Genomic DNA, 22,014 nt, shown 5'->3' on the forward strand with positions numbered 1-22,014 from the left:
TAGCATAGGGAGAGGTTGCTGCCACTGATTCTCAATAGGGAGAGCGTTAGGCAACAAAGAAAAAAAACTGTGCTTCTTCTGATAGCGATTTCAACTTTACAGTTAGTGTGCAGTGACAGGGGAGGATTTTTGTGTGTACAGCAGCGCTGGTGGTTATTAGGCTGCCTTATAAGGCTACCTGATAGCTGCATTGCTCTGTGCACACTGCTGTGCAGACTGCTTTTTTAAAAGCAAAAAAACTTTTATTCTGATTTTGTGCCCAGTTACAGAGCGTTCATTTTTTCACACACCGTACAGAGGTGTACGCTCTCACACACTACCGTGTACCGGATGGAATCACAGACATATACATGCTATCTGTGTGTGACGCTGTAAAAAAATAGACGTAGATTTTAAATTTTCCATACATACACCGTATACAGCTGTCTGTTTCTCAAACAGTATCGTATATGCTGTTTGCATTGTGGTCAAATCCATACAGAAACAGCCTGTGTGTGAGTCTCCGTAAATACATATACGGACATTTCAATTTTTCAATACATCTTATAGAGCTGTCCGCTTCTCAAACAGTATCGTATATCTGCTGTTTGATGACGGTCAAATCTATACAGAGACAGCGTGTGTGTGTGACTCTGTAAAAAAATAGATGGAGATTTAAAATTTTCCATACATACACCGTATAGAGCTGTCCACTTGTCAAACAGTATTGTATATCTGCTGTTTAATACGGTCAAATCTATACAGAGACAGCGTGTGTGTGTGACTCCGTAGAAAAATAAACGGAGATTTAAAATTTTCCATACATACAACATATAGAGCTGTCCGCTTGTCAAACAGTATCATATTTCTGCTGTTTGATCACGGTCAAATCTATACAGAGATACCGTGTGTGTGTGTGACTCCGTAAAAAAATAGACGGAGATTTAAAATTTTCCATTCATACACCACATAGAGCTGTCCGCTTGTCAAACGGTATTGTATATCTGCTGTTTGTATTGCGGTCAAATCTATACAGAGACAGCGTGTGTGTGAGACTCCGTAAAAAAATAGATAGAGATTTAAAAATTTCCATACATAAACCGTATAGAGCTGTACGCTCCTCACACACTACCGTGTACCGGCTGGTATCACGGACAAATACATGCTGTCTGGGTGTGACTCCGTAAAAAAATAGACAGAGATTTTCATTTTTCCATACATACACCATATAGAGCTGTCTGCTTCTGATACAGTACCGTATATCTGCTGGTTGGATTACGGTCAAATACATACTGGAAAAGTATCTGTGACTAAGGAAATATATACGGAGATTTAAACTTTTACCTATACCTTATACAGCTGTACGTTCCTCATACAGTACCATATATCTGCTGGTATTTTTGTTACATTTTCACAAACATGAGGAAGTATGGTGGAAGAGGCTGCGAACGTGGGCAGGGGGGGCAGCTGGTACTGATGGTGGTGGTGATGCATCTGCTGGTTATGCCAAAAGCACAATAGCAGCTAAGGCAGGAGGAGTTGAGCCTGCATCATCGTCTGGCACAAGAAGGCCTGTAAGGTTACCTTTTCTGGGAGTAGGAAAACCGCTTTTAAAGCCGGAGCATCAGGAACAGGTTTTGGCTTACATTGCCGAAACAGCCACCAGCTCTATTGCCTCCTCTTCTGAACTTTCAAAACCTGCGAGCACTGAGTCGTCAGTGCAGGCTTCTGGTCAAGAGTAACCCCTTTCCTTGGGTCCTTCACCCACACCAAAAGTGAAGGATGCGGCAGCCCACACTTCAGATTACTCCATGGAGCTGTTTTCACATACCATGCCTGGGTTATCCAGTCAAATCCTGAATTCCCCAGTCCAAGATGAATATGACATGGAGTGCACTGATGCACAGCCACTGCTAGATGATTCTGCTGGTACATTGACCCACAGCACTACATTGCCCTCGCAGTCTACTGAGCCAGAATCTGACCCTGATGAAACTCAGGTGCCCCTTCCCGCATACTATACCACCTTACACGGTGACACAGAGGAAGGTGCAGATGACTTTGAAGAGGAGGTGATGGATGACTCTGTTGTTGACCCGGATTGGCATCCATTGGAGGAAGAGGGTGCCGCTGGCAATAGCTCAGATGAGGAGAAGGATCCGCAGCAGGCATCGACATCGTAGCAGCAGTTATCTGGCAGGCCCATAGCTGTCCAAAAATGTGGAACAAAAACCAAAAGAGGTGCAGGACAGCTTGGCCACACGGTCAAATTAGCACAGCGTGCAAGCCTGGAAAATTTATAACATAGTAGGAAGAGTGCAGTGTGGCACTTCTTTGTCCAAAATCCTACTGATGAGGCAAAGGTTATCTGTAAGAAGTGCGGAAGGACCTTTAGCCGAGGGAAAAATCTCAGAAATTTGAATACCAGTTGCATGCTTAGACATTTAACCACTATGCACTTGCAAGCGTGGATGGACTACAAAACCTCAGGTACCACATGTGCACCTGCTCCGACTGAAGATAGCCAGCAACGCTCCATCGCTTCCCCCACTGTAAGACCACCGCCACCGGTAAGAACACCACCAGCAATAAATGTTGAGGTGTCATCGCAAGGCCAAAGCTGTCAGGGAATCACAATGGTTTTGCAGCGAAACAATGAATCTAGGCCATCACCACCAACACCATCACCATCACCAACCCCTCTCAGTCAGTCCACTAGTTACCCCATATGCAGCTCTAAAGTCCAGCTCACCCTAGCAGACACTATGAGTAGGACAAGAAAGTACTCATCCTCTCATCCGCGTACACTGACTTTGAACGCCTACATTGCCAAACTGATCTCATTAGTTCAATCCCTTTGGTTGAAAGCGAAGCTTTCCGAGAGCACATGGCCTATGCTGTCCCACGCTATGACCTACCCAGTCAGCACTTCTTTTCTCGAAAAGCCATCCCTGCCCTCCACCTGCATGTGAAAGACCGCATTGTCCATGCACTCAAACAATCAGTGAGAGGAAAGGTGCACCTCACAACAGATGCATGGTCCAGTAGGCATGGCCAGGGCCGTTACGTGTCCATCACTGCGCACTGGGATAATGTGGTGGATGCAGGCTCCACAAGGGACAGCGGCGGTGGAACAGTGCTGCCTAGCCCACGGTATAGGAAACAGTTGGCTGTAGGCGTTCGACCCTCCTCCTCCTCCAGAAGCAAAAGCTTGGCGACAGAGCGCAGCCACACGAGCACTCCATCCGCAGCTGGCAGTGTTGCACACGAGGTGTCCCACTATCGAACAGCTAGTGGTAAGCATCAGCAAGCTGTTTTAAAGATGATGTCTTTGGGCGACAACAGACACACCACGGAGGTACTGGCCGACTACTTGCAGCGACAAACTGAGTCATGGCTGGGCAGTCTACATCTTGAGCCAGGCAAGGTAGTCAGTGATAACGGCCGGAATTTTGTGGCAGCCATAGCCCTTACAAAACTCACACACATACCTTGCCTGGCTCACACTTTGAACCTGGTGGTGCAGTGCTTCCTAAATAATTATCTGGAGTTAACAGCCCTTCTCCAAAAGGTGCGAAGACTGTGCTTGCACATCCATCGCTCGCCCGTACAATCCAGTCGTATGCAGAAGCTGCAGTGATTGCTCCACCTCCCCGAGCACCGCCTAATCATAGACGTTGCAACAAGGTGGAACTCCATCCTGCACATGGTCGAGAGGCTGTGCAAACAGAAGCAGGCTGTAATGCATTTGTGGGAGGATACACGGGCAGGCAGTTTGAGGGCAGACATGGAGTTGTCGAGTGTGCAGTGGTCAAAGCTGAAAGACCTCTGTAAAGTCCTTCAGTGTTTTGAGGAATGCACACGGCTGGTAAGCGCAGACGACGCCATCATAAGCATGAGCATCCCACTTATGCGTCTGCTCATGCAAAGTTTGACGCACATTAAGGATCAGGCGTCTGCAGCGGAGGAGGAACAGGAGGAGGAGGAGGGAAGCCTTGATGACAGTCAGCCATTGTCTGGTCAGGGAACTGTCCTGGACGAGGTGGAGGAAGAGGAGGAGGAGGATGAGGGGGATGATTATTTTAGGGAGGAGGATGCTTCTCTGGGGGGCAAGAGAAAATGTTGGTGTGGCAAGGTCAGGTACAGTGTTTGTGCGTGACAGGAGGGATGTGGATTTGCCAGAAAGTGCTCCTACACACACCACTGCCAGTGCATCATTTACACCTGGAACATTGGCCCACATGTGTGATTATGCCTTGCGGATCCTATAAAGGGACCCCCGCATTGCCAAAATGATGAAGGATGATAACTACTGGTTGGCCAGCATCCTCTATCCATGCTATGAAGGCAAATTACAAAACATCATGCCACAGGAGAGCCTAAAGATAATATTGGCTAACAAACAAGCAACTTTGGTAAACCGTTTGTTTGAGGCATTCCCAGCACACAGCAGCGGTGCTGGTTCTCCCACAAGCCGAAGTGTGCAAAATGGAAGAGGTGTTCGTGGTGCACACAGCCGAAGTGGTGTTGGACACAGGGGTTTCATGACCTCATAGTACAATACAGTGTCTCTGACAGTGAGGGGGTCCATTCGCCATCAGACACACCGGCATACTATGAGGGGCCCTGTGCCAGTACTGTCGCCCACGAGTGGAGCCCCCCCTGCTTGCTCATGGTCACAGCACTTGCAAGTTGCAATACTTACCTCTCCACACCTGTGTAGTCTAGGCAGTTAAATCCTTCACAGGGATGGCCACTACAAATTTGGTGAACTGATCGATGATGGTTAAGATGTAGCTATGGCCTGTCCTGCTGGCCTCTACCTTCAGATGATCAATGGCTACCATTTGTAACGAACGTCAACTCACAATCGGATGCAGTGGTGCTTTATGATCAGCTTTCACAGTTTTCCTAGTCACAGACGTGTGACATTCCTGCCACCATTTTTCAATGTCTCCTCTCATGCCAATCCAATAGAATCGCCTACAGCCTGTGGCTTCTGTCTTTTGCACTCCAAAGTGACCAGACACATCATGATAGGCAGTGAGGACCATGTCTACATCTCTCCCTGTGATCACTACTTGATGGAGATGAGTAACGGTGATAGGATCCACGCTACTGTGATACAGCAATCCTTTCTTCACAAATAATCGTTTTCACTGTCTCCACAGACAAAGTAATTGAGGGTCAGCATTGCCTCTGCAAAATTTACTGGGAGGTTTTCCCGTGATTAGTAATTCCCAAATCTCTGCAAACACTCGACTTTACGTCTGTACTTGTATCCATCTAGTTTCCAGTAGCGGAGAATCTGGACTGGCTTACTGAGACTGAAATATATACGAAGATTTAAAAGTACCCCAACAATGTATACTGGTGTACGCTTCAAATGCATTTCTCTTTTTCTACTTTTTATATTCTGGTGTAATCCATACTGAGCCTGTGCGTGTCTGTGTCTGACTCCGGAAATATAGACAGAAATTTACAATTACCCCTAGACTGGATACACCTGGTATCTGCTGATACAGTACCTTTGTTCTAAATTTTTTATTACGGTATAATCCATACTGAGTGAGCGTGTGTGGTTTCCTCCTTCTATATATACGGAGATAAAAATTTTGCCCTATACTATATACAGCTTCTATCTTATTATACAGTACCTTTGTTCAACATTTAGTATTACGGTCAAATCCATACTGAGTGAGCGTCTGAGGGTGACTATGGGAATATCTATACGGAGATTTAAATTGTACCCTATAATATATATACTTGCTATCTTGTTATCCAGTACCTTTTTTTCAACATTTTGTATTATGGTCAATTCCAGACTGAGTGAGCATCTGAGGGTGACTCCAGAAATATATACTGAGATTTCAAATTTTCCCAACACTATACAGCTCTACGCTTCTGATACAGTACCCTTTTTTGCTATTTTGATTCTGGTGTTATCCATAATGAGCCTGTGAACGTCTGTTACTCCGGAAATATATTTGGAGATTTAAGATTACACCAACACTGTATACAGCTGTATGCTTGTGATACATTACCCATTTACTGCTTTTATATTCTTATATAATCCATAGTGGGCCTGAGAGCGTTTGTGTCTGCCTCCTGAAATATATACGGAGATTCAGAATGTTTAAACTATATTATATATACCTTGTATCTGGTGATACTGTACCCTTTTTCAACTTTTTATATTATTGTGTAATCCATACTGAGCCTGTGAGAGTCTGTGCATGACTCATGAAATATATGCGGAGATTTACAATTATCCCTAGACTGTATAGAGCTGTACGCTTCTGATACAGTACCATATTTCTGCTGGTATTTTGGGTACATTTTCACAAAATTTAGTAACTAGGGTGGAAGAGGCCACGGATGTGGGTGTGGGGGGCCAGCTGCTACTGATGGTGGTGGTGGTGCATCTGCTGGAAGTGCCAAAAGCACAATAGCAGCTAAGGCAGGAGGTGTTGAGCCTGCAGCATGGTCTGGCTCCAGGAGGCCTGTAAGGCTCCCTTTTCTGTGAGTAGGTAAAGTGCTTTTAAAGCTGGAGCATCAGGAACTGGTTTTGCCTTACATTGCTGAAACAGCCTCCAGCTCTATCGCCTCCTCTTCTGAAGTTTCAAAAAATGCAAGCACTGAGTCGTCAGTGCAGGCTTCTTGTCAGGAGTAACCCCTTTCCTTGGGTCCTTCACCCACACCAAAAGTGAAGGATGCGGCAGCCCACACTTCAGATTACTCCATGGAGCTGTTTTCACATACCATGCCTGGGTTCATTCTAAATGGGGCACATTATATATGGAGCATTATTTGGGCCCATAAGACACTGGAGCATCATCCATGAGGCCCATCATATACTGGAGCATTCCAAATGGGGGACAGCAGACACTGGAGCAGCATTTACGGGGCCCATTATACACTGGAGCATTAGAAATGGGGCTCATTATATATGGAGTATTATTTGGGCCCATAAGACACTGGAGCATCATCCATGAGGCCCATCATATACTGGAGTATTCCAAATGGGGGACATCAGACACTGGAGCAGCATTTACGGGGCCCGTTATACACTGGAGCATTAGAAACGGGGCTCATTATACAGTGGGGAAAAAAGTATTTAGTCAGTCAGCAATAGTGCAAGTTCCACCACTTAAAAAGATGAGAGGCATCTGTAATTTACATCATAGGTAGACCTCAACTATGGGAGACAAACTGAGAAAAAAAAAATCCAGAAAATCACATTGTCTGTTTTTTTTTCATTTTATTTGCATATTATGGTGGAAAATAAGTATTTGGTCAGAAACAAGCAAACAAGATTTCTGGCTCTCACAGACCTGTAACTTCTTCTTTAAGAGTCTACTCTTTCCTCCACTCATTACCTGTAGTAATGGCACCTGTTTAAACTTGTTATCAGTATAAAAAGACACCTGTGCACACCCTCAAACAGTCTGACTCCAAACTCCACTATGGTGAAGACCAAAGAGCTGTCAAAGGACGCCAGAAACAAAATTGTAGCCCTGCACCAGGCTGGGAAGACTGAATCTGCAATAGCCAATCAGCTTGGAGTGAAGAAATCAACTGTGGGAGCAATAATTAGAAAATGGAAGACATACAAGACCACTGATAATCTCCCTCGATCTGGTGCTCCACGCAAAATCCCACCCCGTGGGGTCAGAATGATCACAAGAACGGTGAGCAAAAATCCCAGAACCACGCGGGGGGACCTAGTGAATGAACTGCAGAGAGCTGGGACCAATGTAACAAGGCCTACCATAAGTAACACACTACGCCACCATAAATATTGGTTTAAGGGAAAACTGTCAGTTTTAATTTGAGGGTATTCACATCCTAATTGGAGTAAGGGTTTAGGAATTAGAGCTCTTTAATATGTAGTTGACTTTTTTCAAAGGACCAAATGTAATTCGACCATTATCTCAAAGGTTATTTAATGGGCTTTTCCCTCATTAATCAATTATCAATTAAGCAGGTATAAGGTCTGGAGCTGATTCTAGGTGTGGCATGTTCATTTGGAAGCTGTTGCTCTGAACCCACAACATGCCGCCAAATAAGCTCTCAACAGAAGTGAAACAGAAAGAACATCATTAGGCTGATAAAAAGAAGAAATGTTAGAATTGTCCAAATCAACAGTTTATTACATTCTGCAAAAAATGAGGACTTATGAGCTTGGGATCTCAAAAAAGCCAGGACGTCCATGGAAGATAACAGAGGTGGATGATCACAGAATAATTTCCACGATGAAGAAAATCCCCTTTACAACATCTACCCAAGAGAAGAACACTCTCCAGTAAGGAGGTGTTGAAGTATTTAAGTCTACCATAAAGAAAAGACTTCAAGAGAGCAAATACAGAGGGTTCATCACAATGTGCATACTATTAATCAGCCTTAAAAATAGGAAGGCCAGATTAGAGTTTGCCAAAAAAAAATCTAAAGAAGCAATCCCAGTTTTCGAAAAGCTTTCTTTGGACAGATGAAGCTAAGATCAACCTGTACCAGAATGATGGGAAGAAGAAAGTATGGAGAAGGCTTGGAATGGCTCATGATCCTAAGCACACCACATCTTCTGTAAAACATGGTGAAAGCAGTGTGATGGCTTGGACATGCATGGCTTCCAATGGCACTGGGTCACTAATGTTCATGATGATGTGACTGAAAAGCAGAAGCAGCTGGATAAATTCTGAAGTGTACAGAGCTCTCCTTTCTGCTCAGATTCAACCAAATGCAACAAAGTTTCACAGTAAAGATGGACAATGACCCAAAACAAACTGCAAAAGCAACCCAGGAGTTATTTAAGGGAAAGAAGTGGGATATTCTGCAATGGTTGAGTCAAACACTAGATCTCAAACCCATCGAGCATGCATTTCATGTTAAGGCAAAAAGACCAACAAACAAGCAACATCTGAAACCGGCTGCAGTAAAAGCCTGACAAAGCATCACATAGGAGGAAACCCAACGTTTGGTAACGTCCATGACTCCCAGACTTCACACAGTCATTGCCTCAAAGGATTCTCTACAAAATATTAAAAATGAACATTTAATTTATGGCAAAGTTAACCTGTCCAATTACTCTAGTGTCCCTGAAATGAGGAGGCTTTATAGAAAAATGGTTGCAATTCCTAAACATTCCACAGGATATTTTTGTTCAACCCCTTTAATTCTACCTAAAAGTCTACACTTCAATTGCATCTGTTGTTTCGTTATAAATAAACAGTGGCATGCAAAGGCCAAGTCACAAAAATTCTGTCACTGGCCAAATATTTATGGACCTAGCTGTATAACCTTGTTATTACAGTGCATCCCTCAACAGTGAAAAAGTTAAGAATTTCATAGAACCTTTATCATTTATTGCTAGGATGACGATTCAGGAGCCACGAAAAGGGTAATTAAAAATTTGAGCACCATAGAAACAGATGTTCCATAATAGATGAGTACAAGTGACCTAGATATCTTAGAATACTGTTTTTCCATAAAACATTGTAAAGTGCTAAATATAAGCTTAGACATTGTGCAAAAAATGAAGTATTGTCATCAGTAGTGGGAATAACAATGATTTGCAGCACTTTGCATTTGTAAAAAAAAATTACAAATCTGCATCTTTCCTAGAAAGTTAGTGAAAAAGTAAACACTTCTTTATTTTTCCTGTTGTGCTCTGGTTGTGTGGTACGCCAATAAATCTGTATACTGTTCTTGTGTATTGTATTGTAGAATGAGTTGGTATATTGGATCTTGTATATAAACTAGACTCAAAGCTCCGTATTTACAATATATGGAGATATAAAGTGATTGTGTCCCTAAAATGTTTGACTGATTTGTTCCATAGGTCTGACAGGAAAAACTGATTTGGATGACCTTCGCCTTGATGCCTTATTAGACACCATTGATGACTTTATATCACTGTTTCCATGGACTGGAGATGAAAAGGTATAGAAATGATTAAACACAGGCTTATCCTTTGCCTGACAATAGGAAATATCAATAGGGTTCTTATTCATTTTGCTGCAATTTTCCTGCTCTCCCCTTCCTTTATTTTTGTGCATAGTTGAGTTGTTTGGCCTTGTTTCCATGTTGAAGGTACAGTGGGGAAATAAGTATTTGATCCCTTGCTGATATTCTAGGTTTGCTCACTGACAAAGACATGAACAGTCTATAATTTTAAGGGTAGATTAATTTTAACATTGAGAGATAGAATATCAAAAACAAAATCCAGAAAATCACATTATATAAACTATATAAATTTATTTGCATTTGCAGTGAGAAACAAGTATTTTTGTACTCCCTGGCAAACATGACTTAATACTTGGTGGCAAAACACTTCTTGGCAAGCACAGCAGTCAGACATTTTTTGTTGTTGATGATGAGGTTTGCGCACATGTCAGGATGAATTTTGGTCCACTCCTCTTTGCAGATCATCTCAAAATCAGTAAGATTTTGAAGCTGTTGCTGGCAACTTGGAGCTTCAACTCCCTCCATAAGTCTTCCATGGGATTAAGGTCTGGAGACTGGCTAGGCCACTCCATGACCTTAATGTGCTTCTTTTTGAGCCACTCCTTTGCTGCCTTAGCTGTATGTTTTGGGTCATTGTGTTGCTGGCAGACCCAGCCACAACCCATTTTAAATATCCTAACATAGCAACATAGTTATTAAGGTTGAAGGAAGACTTTAAGTCCATCTAGTTCAACCCATATCCTATCCTAACTTGCCCTAACATGTTGATCCAGAGGAAGGCAAAAAAAACCCATGTGGCAAACAGTAAGCTTCACATTGGGGAAAAAAATTCCTTCCCGACTCCACATACGGCAATCAGACTAGCTCCCTGGATCAATGCAATATCAAGGAGACTAGTGCATATAACCTGTAATATTATACTTTTCAAGAAAGGCATCCAGTCCCTTCTTAAATTTTAGTAGGGAATCACTCATTACAACATCATATGGCAGAGAGTTCCACAGTCTCACTGCTCTTACAGTGAAGAATCCGCGTCTGTGAGTATGCTTAAACCTTCTTTCCTCCAGTCGTAGAGGATGCCCCCTTGTCCCCTTCACAGGTCTAAGAGTAAAAAGATCATTAGAAAGGTCTTTGCACTGTCCCCACATATATTTATACATTGTAATAAGATCACCCCTAAGCCTTCGATTTTCCAAACTAAATAACCCCAAGTGTAATAACCAGTCTTGGTATTGTAGACCCCCCAGTTCCCTAATATCCTTGGTTGCTCTTCTCTGCACCCGCTCCAGTTCAGCTATGACTTTCTTATACACTGGAGACCAGAACTGTAATAATAATAATCTTTATTTTTTATATAGCGCTAACATATTCCGCAGCGCTTTACAGTTTGCACATATTTCATCACTGTCCCCGATGGGGCTCACAATTTAAATTCCCTATCAGTATGTCTTTGTAGTGTGGGAGGAAACCGGAGTGCCCGGAGGAAACCCACGCAAACACGGGGAGAACATACAAACTCCTTGCAGATGTTGTCCTTGGTGGGATTCGAACCCAGGACCACCTGGCTAACCACTGAGCCACCGTGCTGCCCACAGCACCCACAGCGCCCACAGCAACTGTACACAATATTCTAAGTGTGGGCGCACTAGTGACTTATATAGAGGTAAAATTATGTTCTCCTCATGAGCATCTATGCCTCTTTTAATGCATCCCATTATTTTATTGGCCTTTGCAGCAGCTGCCTTACACTGGCCACTAAATGTGAGTTTGTCGTCCACCCATACACCCAGGTCTTTTTCAGTGACAGTTTTGCCCAGTGTTTTACAATTACGCACGTAATTATACATCTTATTTCTTATGCCTAAGTGCATGACCTTACATTTATCCCCAGTAAAGCTCATTTGCCATTTATCAGCCCAAGCTTCTAGTTTACATAAATCCTCCTGCAATATAAAATTGTCCTCCTCAGTATTGATTACCCTGCAGAGTTTAGTGTCATCTGCAAATATTGAAATACTATTCTCTATGCCCCCTACAAGGTCATTAATAAATATGTTAAAAAGAAGCGGGCCCAATACTGACCCCCGTGGTACCCCACTGCTAACCGTGACTCAGTCCAAGTGTGCTCCATTAATATCCACCCTTTTTTTCCTATAAAGAAAAAACCAAAAGCAAAACACAAAACAAATATCCTGGAATAAAAAAGTAAAAAAATATATTGCAAAAATTGCATGAAGGTAGTACTACCTTCATGCAATTTTTGCAATATATTTTTTTACTTTTTTATTCCAGGATATTTGTTTTGTGTTTTGCTTTTGGTTTTCTCTGTGTAAAGGTCATGTGTTCATATGCAATTACATTTTGCATGCACATTAATTTACTTTTTCTGCTCAGACCCAGTTTCTCATTTGTTTCATTGTGCATTCTGTGCATATAAGGGTGTGACCGCCCTGTTTCTGAGTTGGAAAATCCATCCTGTCTGGCCTATACTATTACTGGTGGTTCAGTCCCTCTGTCCTTGTTCACATTTACGTCACTTGACAAGTGGAAAGGTTTTAAATACAAGAGTTAGGACTGTCCCACAAGGGTTGCCGTGACGTGGCGGGATGGCTTCTACATTATTTTGATCAAAATTATGTTAACTAAATACCCTTATTATTACTATTATTACTACCTTCATGCAATTTTTGCAATATATTTTTTTACTTTTTTATTCCAGGATATTTGTTTTGTGTTTTGCTTTTGGTTTTCTCTGTGTAAAGGTCATGTGTTCATATGCAATTACATTTTGCATGCACATTAATTTACTTTTTCTGCTCAGACCCAGTTTCTCATTTGTTTCATTGTGCATTCTGTGCATATAAGGGTGTGACCGCCCTGTTTCTGAGTTGGAAAATCCATCCTGTCTGGCCTATACCATTACTGGTGGTTCAGTCCCTCTGTCCTTGTTCACATTTACGTCACTTGACAAGTGGAAAGGTTTTAAATACAAGAGTTAGGACTGTCCCACAAGGGTTGCCGTGACGTGGCGGGATGGCTTCTACATTATTTTGATCAAAATTATGTTAACTAAATACCCTTATTATTACTATTATTACTACCTTCATGCAATTTTTGCAATATATTTTTTTACTTTTTTATTCCAGGATATTTGTTTTGTGTTTTGCTTTTGGTTTTCTCTGTGTAAAGGTCATGTGTTCATATGCAATTACATTTTGCATGCACATTAATTTACTTTTTCTGCTCAGACCCAGTTTCTCCTTTTTTTCCTATCCCTGAGCCAGCTCTTAACCAACTTACACATATTTTCCCCTATCCCCATTGTTCTTATTTCATGTATCAACCTTTTGTGTGGCATGGTATCAAAAGCTTTTGAAAAGTCAATGTATACCACGTCCACTGCATTTCCTTGGTCCAGTCCGGAACTTACCTCTTCATAAAAGCTTATCAGATTAGTCTGATAGGAACGGTCCCTCGTAAACCCATGTTGATATTGGGTCATGAGGTTATTCTTCTTCAGATACTCCAGTATAGTATCTCTTAGAATACCCTCCAGGATTTTACCCACCGTAGAGGTCAAGCTCACTGGCCTATAATTTCCAAGTTCAGTTTTTGTCCCCTTTTTGAATATTGACACCACATTTGCTATACGCCAGTCCTGTGGTACAGACCCTGTTATTATGGAATCTTTAAAGATTAAAAATAATGGTCTATCTATGACTGTACTTAATTCATGCAGTACTCGGGGGTGTATCCCATCCGGGCCCGGGGATTTATCAATTTTAGTGATTTTTTAGACGCATCCATACTTCCTGCTGGATTAAGCAGGTGACATTTAATTTTTTTTATCACTGATTATGTTATCCGTCAAGGGATTTTCTTGTGTAAATACTGTTGAAAAAAAGTCATTTAGCATATTTGCTTTTTCCTCATCCTAATCCACCATTTCACCCAGACTATTTTTAAGTGGACCAACACTATCATTTTTTAAATTCTTACTATTTATGTAGTTAAAGAATATTTTGGGATTGCTTTTACTTTCTCTGGCAATGAGTCTCTCTGTCTCAATCTTTGCTGTCTTGATTTGCTTTTTACAGAATTTATTTAATCTTCTGTATTTATTTAATGCCTCATTACTACCTACTTGCTTTATTTCTCTAAATGCTTTATTTTTGTCACTTATTGAGCCCCTTACAGCTCTATTTAATAATAGTGGTTTCCTCCTATTTCTAGTATGTTTATTCCCATACTGTATATATTGTGCACAGGTCCTATTCAGGATGCTAATAAACGTCTCCCATTTTCCTTGTGTATTTTTATGTCTCAGAATATCATCCCAGTTCATTGCACCAAGATCATCTATCATCCGTTGGAAATTTGCTTTTCTGAAGTTTAGCGTCCTTGTAACCCCTCTACTACACATCTTATTAAAGGATACATGAAAACTTATTATCTTGTGATCACTATTACCCAAGTGACCCTCAGTGCTCCCCCTCTTGTTAGGTCCTGAACCAGTTGTGAAAGGTAATTGTCTCTCATAGTTGTCAAAAACCTATACCTTTGCTGGAACTGCAGGTTTCGGTTCCCCAATGTATTTCAGGGTAGTTGAAGTCCCCCATAATAATGACTGCTTCTTGAGTCGCCGCTTCATCTATTTGCTTTAGGAAGATATTCTGTTGCTTCCATTATTTTTGGAGACTTATAACAAACCCTATCAGTAATTTATTATGTTTTACCCCTCCCCTTATCTCAACCCACAGGGACTCTACATTTTCATTAGATTCACATATATTATCACACAGGATGGGTTTTAAGGATGATTTTACATACAAACACACACCCTCCCCCTTGCTTATTCATACGGTCATTTCTGAACAGACTATAGCCCTGTAAATTAACCGCCCAATCATGGCTCTCATCCAGCCATGTCTCAGATATTCCCACCATGTCATATCATAATTATGTTCCAACATAATTAATTCTATTTCCTCCATTTTGTTGGTGAGGCTTCTGGCATTAGTATACATGCACTTTATGTGACTCTCTGTACCTCTATTCTTTCTTAAATTATTAACTTTCCCCCATGCCCTGGTGGAGGGAAGGAGGTTGTCACTCAGGATTTTACAGTACATGGCTCCATTCATTCTCCCATTGTTGCGGTGAAGTATTCCTGTGCCCTTAGCAGAGAAACACCCCAAAGCATAATGTTTCCACCTCCATGCTTGACAGTGTAGATGGTGTTCTTTGGGTCATAGGCAGCATTTCTCTTCCTCCAAACATGGCGAGTTGAGTTAATGTCAAAGAACTCAATTTTTGTCTCATCTGACCACAGCACCTTCTCCCAATCACTCACAGAATCATTCAGATGTTCATTGGCAAAATTCAGACAGGCCAGCATATGTGCCTTCCTGAGCAGGGGGACCTTGCGGGCACTGCAGCATTTTAAACCTTTACGGCATAATGTGTTACCAATGGCTTTCTTGCTGACTGGTCCCAGCTGCCTTGAGCTCATTAACAAGTTCCCCCATGTAATTTTAGGCTGATCTCTCACCTTCCCCATGATCACGGATAGCCTACGAAGTGAAAATTTGCATGGTGCCCCAGATCGAAGTCGATTGACAATCATTTTGTATTTCTTCCATTTTTTTACTATTGCACTAACAGTTGTCTCCTTCTCACCCAGCGTCTTACTTATGGTTTTGTAGCACATTTCAGGTTTGTGCAGGTCTGTGATCTTGTCCCTGGCATCTTTAGGAAGCTCTTTGGTCTTTCCCATGTTGTAGATTTTTTTATAAAGGTGACTATGTAAGACAGCTGTCTTTAATGCAGGCAATGAGTTGATTAGGAGCGTCTAACTGGTCTGTAGGAGCCAGAACTCTTAATGGTTGGTAGGGAATCAAATACTTATTTCAAAATGCTGATAACTTTTTAACAATTTTGCAATGTGATTTTCTGGATTTTATTTTTGATATTCTATCTCTCAATGTTAAAATTAACCTACCCTTAAAATTATAGGCTGTTCATGCCTTTGTCAGTGGGCCAACTTACAAAATCAACAAGGGATCAAATACTTATTTCCCCCATTGTAGTTTGTGGCCACTATTCTTCCATGAAGACCCCTTTTGGCCAGATTTCTCCAAACAGTAGATGTATGTAGATGGATCCCACTAGTCGCTGCCATTTCTGAGCAAGATGTCCAATTTCATTTGCAGCAAAAAATGTATTAATCAATGAAGCAGTGATACGACCATTTGTCCAAAGTGACCCATTTTTCAACTCCGATGCTCATGCTGCTGTGAGCAGCCTGTGGGTCCTAAATGTGTTACCATGGCCTGCAACGTCTCCGGACCATTTAGCACATCTGTGACATCATTGGTCGGCAATTGCAAAAGGAGCTACCAGAAGTGGATCTTCACATTACGTATTGTCCTAAAGGTTCATACTTTTGCCAGTCATAACCAATTCAAATATCTATCTTTATCTACCTTTAGGACTTGTGTGAAAATCTAATGTATTTTTAGGTCAAATGTTGGTGAAAATATGGAAAATTCTGAAGGGTTCACAAATTTTCAAGCACCCCTCTATACAGTCATGGCCAAGAGTGTTGGCAACCTTGAAATTGAACCTCAAAAACATTTCTAGAATTCGACCCTTTCTTACTTTTGACTCTGCAAAAACTCTTACTGTTTCTCTTATTCATTCTCGTTTGGACTATTGTAACTCTCTACTAATCGGTCTCCCTCTTAACAAACTCTCCCCTCTCCAATCTGTCCTAAATGCAGCAGCTAGGATCATATTCCTCACCAATCGTTATACTGATGCCTCTACCTTGTGCCAGTCCTTACACTGGCTACCCATCCACTCCAGAATTCAGTATAAACTTATTACCCTCACCCACAAAGCTTTCCATGGCTCAGCACCACCCTACATCTCCTCCCTCGTCTCAGCCTACCACCCTACCCGTGCCCTCCGTTCTGCTAATGACCTGAGGTTAACATCCTCATTAGTCAGAACCTCCCACTCTCATCTCCAAGACTTTTCACGAGCCATGCCAATTCTTTGTAATGCACTACCCAGGCTAGTACGATTAATCCCCAAACCCCACAGTTTTAAGCGTGCCTTAAAAACTCATTTGTTCAGACTGGCCTATCGCCTCAACGCATTAATGTAAATATCCCTGTGTGGCTCATTTCTAAATTTTTTACCATAACCAGGTTCCTCGCATCATGTTCTCACATGCTTTTTGCATTTAATAGCCCTCTGTGTCTGTACTGTTACATATTTAGACTGTTAACTGGTTCATGCAGCAACAGGAACACCCGATTCTTACACTAGGGAAGGTCCAAACCATAAAAACAATAAAAGCAATTGTTACCATCCACCTTTTGTGTCTCCCTTTTCCCTTATAGATTGTAAGCTTGTGAGCAAGGCCTCATTCCTCTTGGTATCTGTTTTGATCTATGTGTGTGTTGGTATGCTATGCTGTATTGTCTATTGTCTGTACAAGTCCCCTCTATAATGTAAAGTGCTGTGGAATATGTTGGCACTATAGAAATAAAATTATTATTAATTATTATTAATTGTTCCAGAAAATGAAGTATTTCTCTCAGAAAATTATTGAAATTACACTTGTTTTGATATACACGTTTATTTCCTTTGTATGCATTGGAGCACAAAAATAACAGAGAAAGAAAGGTGATTTGGACTTAAGTTCACACAACCCCAAAATTGTAGGCACCTTTCCAAAATTGTGGTTAAACAACTTTGTTTCAAGCATGTATTGCTTGTTAAAACTCACCTGTGGCAAGTAACAGGTGTGAGCAATATGAAAATCACACTTGAAACCAGATAAAAAGAGCAGACGTTGACTCACTCTTTGCATCGTGTGTCTGTGTATGCCACACTAAGCATGGAGAACAGAAAGAGGAGAGAACTATCTGAGGACTTGAGAACCAAAATTATTAAAAAACTAAATTATTAAAAAAATATTAACAATCTCAAGGTTGCAAGTCCATCTCCAGAGATCTTGATGTTCCTTTGTCCACGGTGTGCAACATAATCAAGAAGTTTACATCCCATGGCACTGTAGCTAATCTCTCTGAATGTTGATGACAAAGAAAAACTAATGAAAGGTTGCAGGATAGTTCAGATCGTGGATGAGCAGCTCTAATCAATTTCCAAAGAAATTGAACCTGTCCTGCAGGCTCAGGGTGCATCAGTGTTAGCATGAACTATCTATTGACATTTGATTGAAATCACATGCTATGCCAGGAGACCCAACCTATGCCAGAGATACATACTGTTAAAAAGATAACCTGCAGTTTGACAAAATGTATGTAGGCTAAAATCCATCTGGGAAAGCATCTTGTGAATAGATGAGAACAAGATAGATGTTTTTTTTTTTTTATAAAAAAACATCATACTACTGTTTACCGAAAATAACAATAAAACCTATAAAGAAAAAAGGTACTTACAGTGAAATATGGTGGAGCTTCAAAAATGGTTTTGTGTGGTTGTGCTGCCTCTGGCACTGGATGCCTTGACAGTCTGCAAGACATCATGAAATCTAAAAATTACAAATGGATTTTGGGTTGCAATGTAGTGTCCAGTGTCAGAAATCTGGGTACATCCTAGGTCATGGGTCTTCCAGCAGGACAATGACTCCAAAGATACTTGAAGAAGCAACCAGTAATGGATAGAAACAAAGCATTGGAGAGTTCTGAGGTGGCCAGCAATGAGTCCGGATCTAAATCCCTTTGAACACCTGTGGAGATATCTTGAAATTTCTGTTGGGAGAAGACACCCTCCCAATATGAGAGACCTGGAGCAGTATGCAGAAGAAGAGTGGTCCAAAATTCAATTTGAGAGGTGTAAAAAGTTTTCTGATGGTTATAGGATGGTTGATTGCAGTAATTTACTCCAAAGGGTGTGCAACAAAATATTAAGTTGAGACTAGCAACTATTTTGTCCAGCCCATTTTTGGGGTTGTGTGTGAATTTATGTCCAATTTTCCTTTTTTTTCTCTTTTTTTGTATGGTTTCAAAACACACAAAGGAAATAAACATGTGTATAACAAAACATACCAACACTTTCGGCCATGACTGTTTTAGATGAGGCACCTGGTTAGCATCTTGCATTTTGCTTTGACTCCAGCTATTTCATTCAACTTAAGGGAACCTGGCAGGTGATTTATGGCTCGCTTGTCTTGCTGGCTTCTCCTCATCTTGCTTTGAGTGACTGACAGGGCTCTCCTGTGTGTGTATTCAATGAGAAATGATCAGGAGGGAGATGTCACTCCTGCACTCCTGATGAGGAATCCACAATGGTTTCCAACGGATAATATTTATTCATAAAACAAGTATACAGGGTTAACACATTTCAAGGCCGCGCCAGTCCTCTTCATCAGACCAGGTTTCTGTCCTGATGAAGAGGTCCTGTGCGGCCTCAAAACGCGTTGACCCTGTAAGCCTGTTTTATGAATAAATTTTATCCATTGGCAACCATTGTGGATTCGTCATCAGCAGTGCAGGAGTGACATCTCCCTCCTGATCGTTTTACATTGTTTGGTCCTTCTAGTGACCGATGTCCTTGCCGAACATGATATATATTTCATGCCAGTTACATGTTGCTTTGTAGCAACTATATAAGGTGAGTGGATTCCTTTCCTTGCCACCTTTTTGTTACCAGTTAAGACCCTATTGCACTTTCTTTCTTTCCCAGTTTCATTGTTTGTGTATTCAATGAGAGAATTTTGACGAAATTTTAACTAGTTTCTGCCTACAAGATAAATATAGTTTTATTTTTCCTTTATTCAAACACAAACTGCAATTATATTAATAATTATCTCATATTTCTCACTACTATTTATTACATTTATATTTTCTTGAAATGGAGAAATATTTTTCAATTCTTTAGGCGATAAAGGAGTACCTGGATAAAATTAGTAGTGTGATATCTGGCTTGGAGAAGGAACTGGGAGACAATAAGTGGTTTGCTGGTGAATATGTAAGTACAATTTTACTATGAATCTAATTCTAAAAAACAAATGTGTGCAACTGTTAAAAAAAAACAGTTAAAAGTAGTAAGATTATGATAACTTTAGTGAGGAACCTAATGAAAACACAGGATCTCTGTCCTTGTTGTCCACAATGTGAAGCTTATATTTTTCCACAGCAGTTTAAAAATGTAAACTAAGCTCTGATTGGTTAGTATATTTAACAGAACTAGTTTTTTTGCTATATAGTTTTGATAAATGATGTCCAAATTATGCTTATTTGGGATCCTGAGCCTTCAACTCTAAAGTTCCATTTTGTCATCCATAGAGAATCTACGGAGGAAATATCGCAAATAGTGTCTTATCTGATAGACTTACAAATGTCTTACTGGATTATACTAACCTAACTTACCCATTGCTTGAGTTTTATATGTAAATAACAGTTGCAGCAGATGCATGAGTCAGCGAGTGACTGTTGTTGTCTATATCAGAAAGGATTCCTGAAGACGTCAATCCAGACAGAAGTTGACAAAAGAAATTTGAGCTTTATTCTACGCATTTCAAAGTTACAATCACTTCTTCAGGAAGCAACCACATGTATGCAGAAAAAACAGGGATGGTTCTTATATATTTTTGTGTTTTAGTTTGGGTACCAATGCACCATACGACAGACATGTCAGAGTTCAGTGTGGCACCACATGACTCAACACATAATATAAACAATTGAAAAAGGGAATTAATAAAATAATATAAAAAGAAAATGATGTACGGTATTTATCAAAATTGGGTCTAAGAACCTGTGTTTCACACATAAAAAATGAGTTTGGTGTCTCTATGTGTTGGGCTGCCTTGTCCGTTGGGAGGATTTTCAGCACTATAACATGAAGTTCAATAAAAGATCATTTGCTAGTTAATCCGTTTCCATTTATTCATCTCCACGCCTAGTGTTATTTGTTCATGTGAGATTTTCCTGTAGAGTATTTTGTGAAATAAATGGATTCACAATCATGGGTTATTACATGAGTTTAATTGGATTATTGTAATACATTTTTTTTTTTAAACATTGTGTCAGGATCTATATTTTTATACACCCTAAAAAAGTTTAATTAATTAAGCTGAGCCGAGAAAAAAAAAGTTTGTATCTAAATCCAGCAATCAGTTCCATATTGGAAAGTGTTCCTGTTCTTGGAAAAATTAATATTCCAGGTAAATGTGCTCTGTTGTTAAAATATCAAGAACATCCCCGATGTAGATCCAGGTGGTCAGTGATACATTACGCTGGCTGTACAGTGATGCTCCAGTATCCGAAGCACTAGCCGAAACTGATAATAAATATTAATTCAATTTTATCACTAAATCTAATTCGAGTCATAGGGAAATACTCAATGCCTTCCTACAACATTGGCACCTGCTACTTAATGAGCCCTTGTTGGGTAAAGTCCTCCCTAGAAATCCCAAAATTACATTCCAGAGAGCCTCCACAATTAAAAATATTTTGTCCCCTATCCATCTCAAGTCACGTTCAGTAAATAACAATCAGAAACAGACTAATAAACCAAATGGGATTTTTAAGTGTAGTTAAAAAAACTGTTTATGCTGCCGTTCCATAAATCATGGTGCAAACAACTTTGTCATATCCTCCACTGATGAAAAATTTCTGATTAATCAAAATCTGAATTGTAATTGAGTTTGTAATTTCTGTTATTGAATGTACATGCAACAAACAATATGTTGGCAGAAATACTCAACCACTTCACATTAGAATCAACTCACAAAGATACAACATTTGTAGGGGTTTTCTCCAATATGGGCTTTCAAAGCACTGTACTTTGGAACACAATAAAGGATATGATAAGTTGAAAATTAACCCCATAGAACACATCCTGGCCAATACACCTAATCGAACAGAAAAGTAAATACTCCATGGACTAAAGGAGATATTCCTTTGAAATAGCCTGATTTTAAAACCAGATCAAAACTTCTTATTCAAGCAAAATACTTTTTAATAAATACATTTTTTATCATGAATTTAATTAAAACATTTTTTATGGCTCCAATATAGCGCTAGTTTTAAATAA

The 22,014-nt window shown here is 40.5% G+C and overlaps 1 protein-coding gene across 1 annotated transcript in view; it reads left to right on the forward strand.

Moving 5' to 3' along the window:
- The window catches only part of HPGDS (hematopoietic prostaglandin D synthase), a 101,314-nt gene that overhangs the window by 75,155 nt on the left and 4,145 nt on the right, over positions 1-22,014 (forward strand). Inside the window, exons 4-5 of the mRNA XM_073589955.1 lie at positions 9,818-9,918; positions 19,858-19,947. Coding sequence (XP_073446056.1) covers positions 9,818-9,918; positions 19,858-19,947 — 191 coding nt within the window. The remainder of the gene's footprint in view (positions 1-9,817; positions 9,919-19,857; positions 19,948-22,014) is intronic.

Source organism: Dendrobates tinctorius, unplaced genomic scaffold (genome assembly GCF_039654945.1).
Source record: "Dendrobates tinctorius isolate UK_male_01 unplaced genomic scaffold, ASM3965494v1 ptg000011l, whole genome shotgun sequence".
Taxonomy (NCBI): Eukaryota; Metazoa; Chordata; class Amphibia; order Anura; family Dendrobatidae; genus Dendrobates; species Dendrobates tinctorius.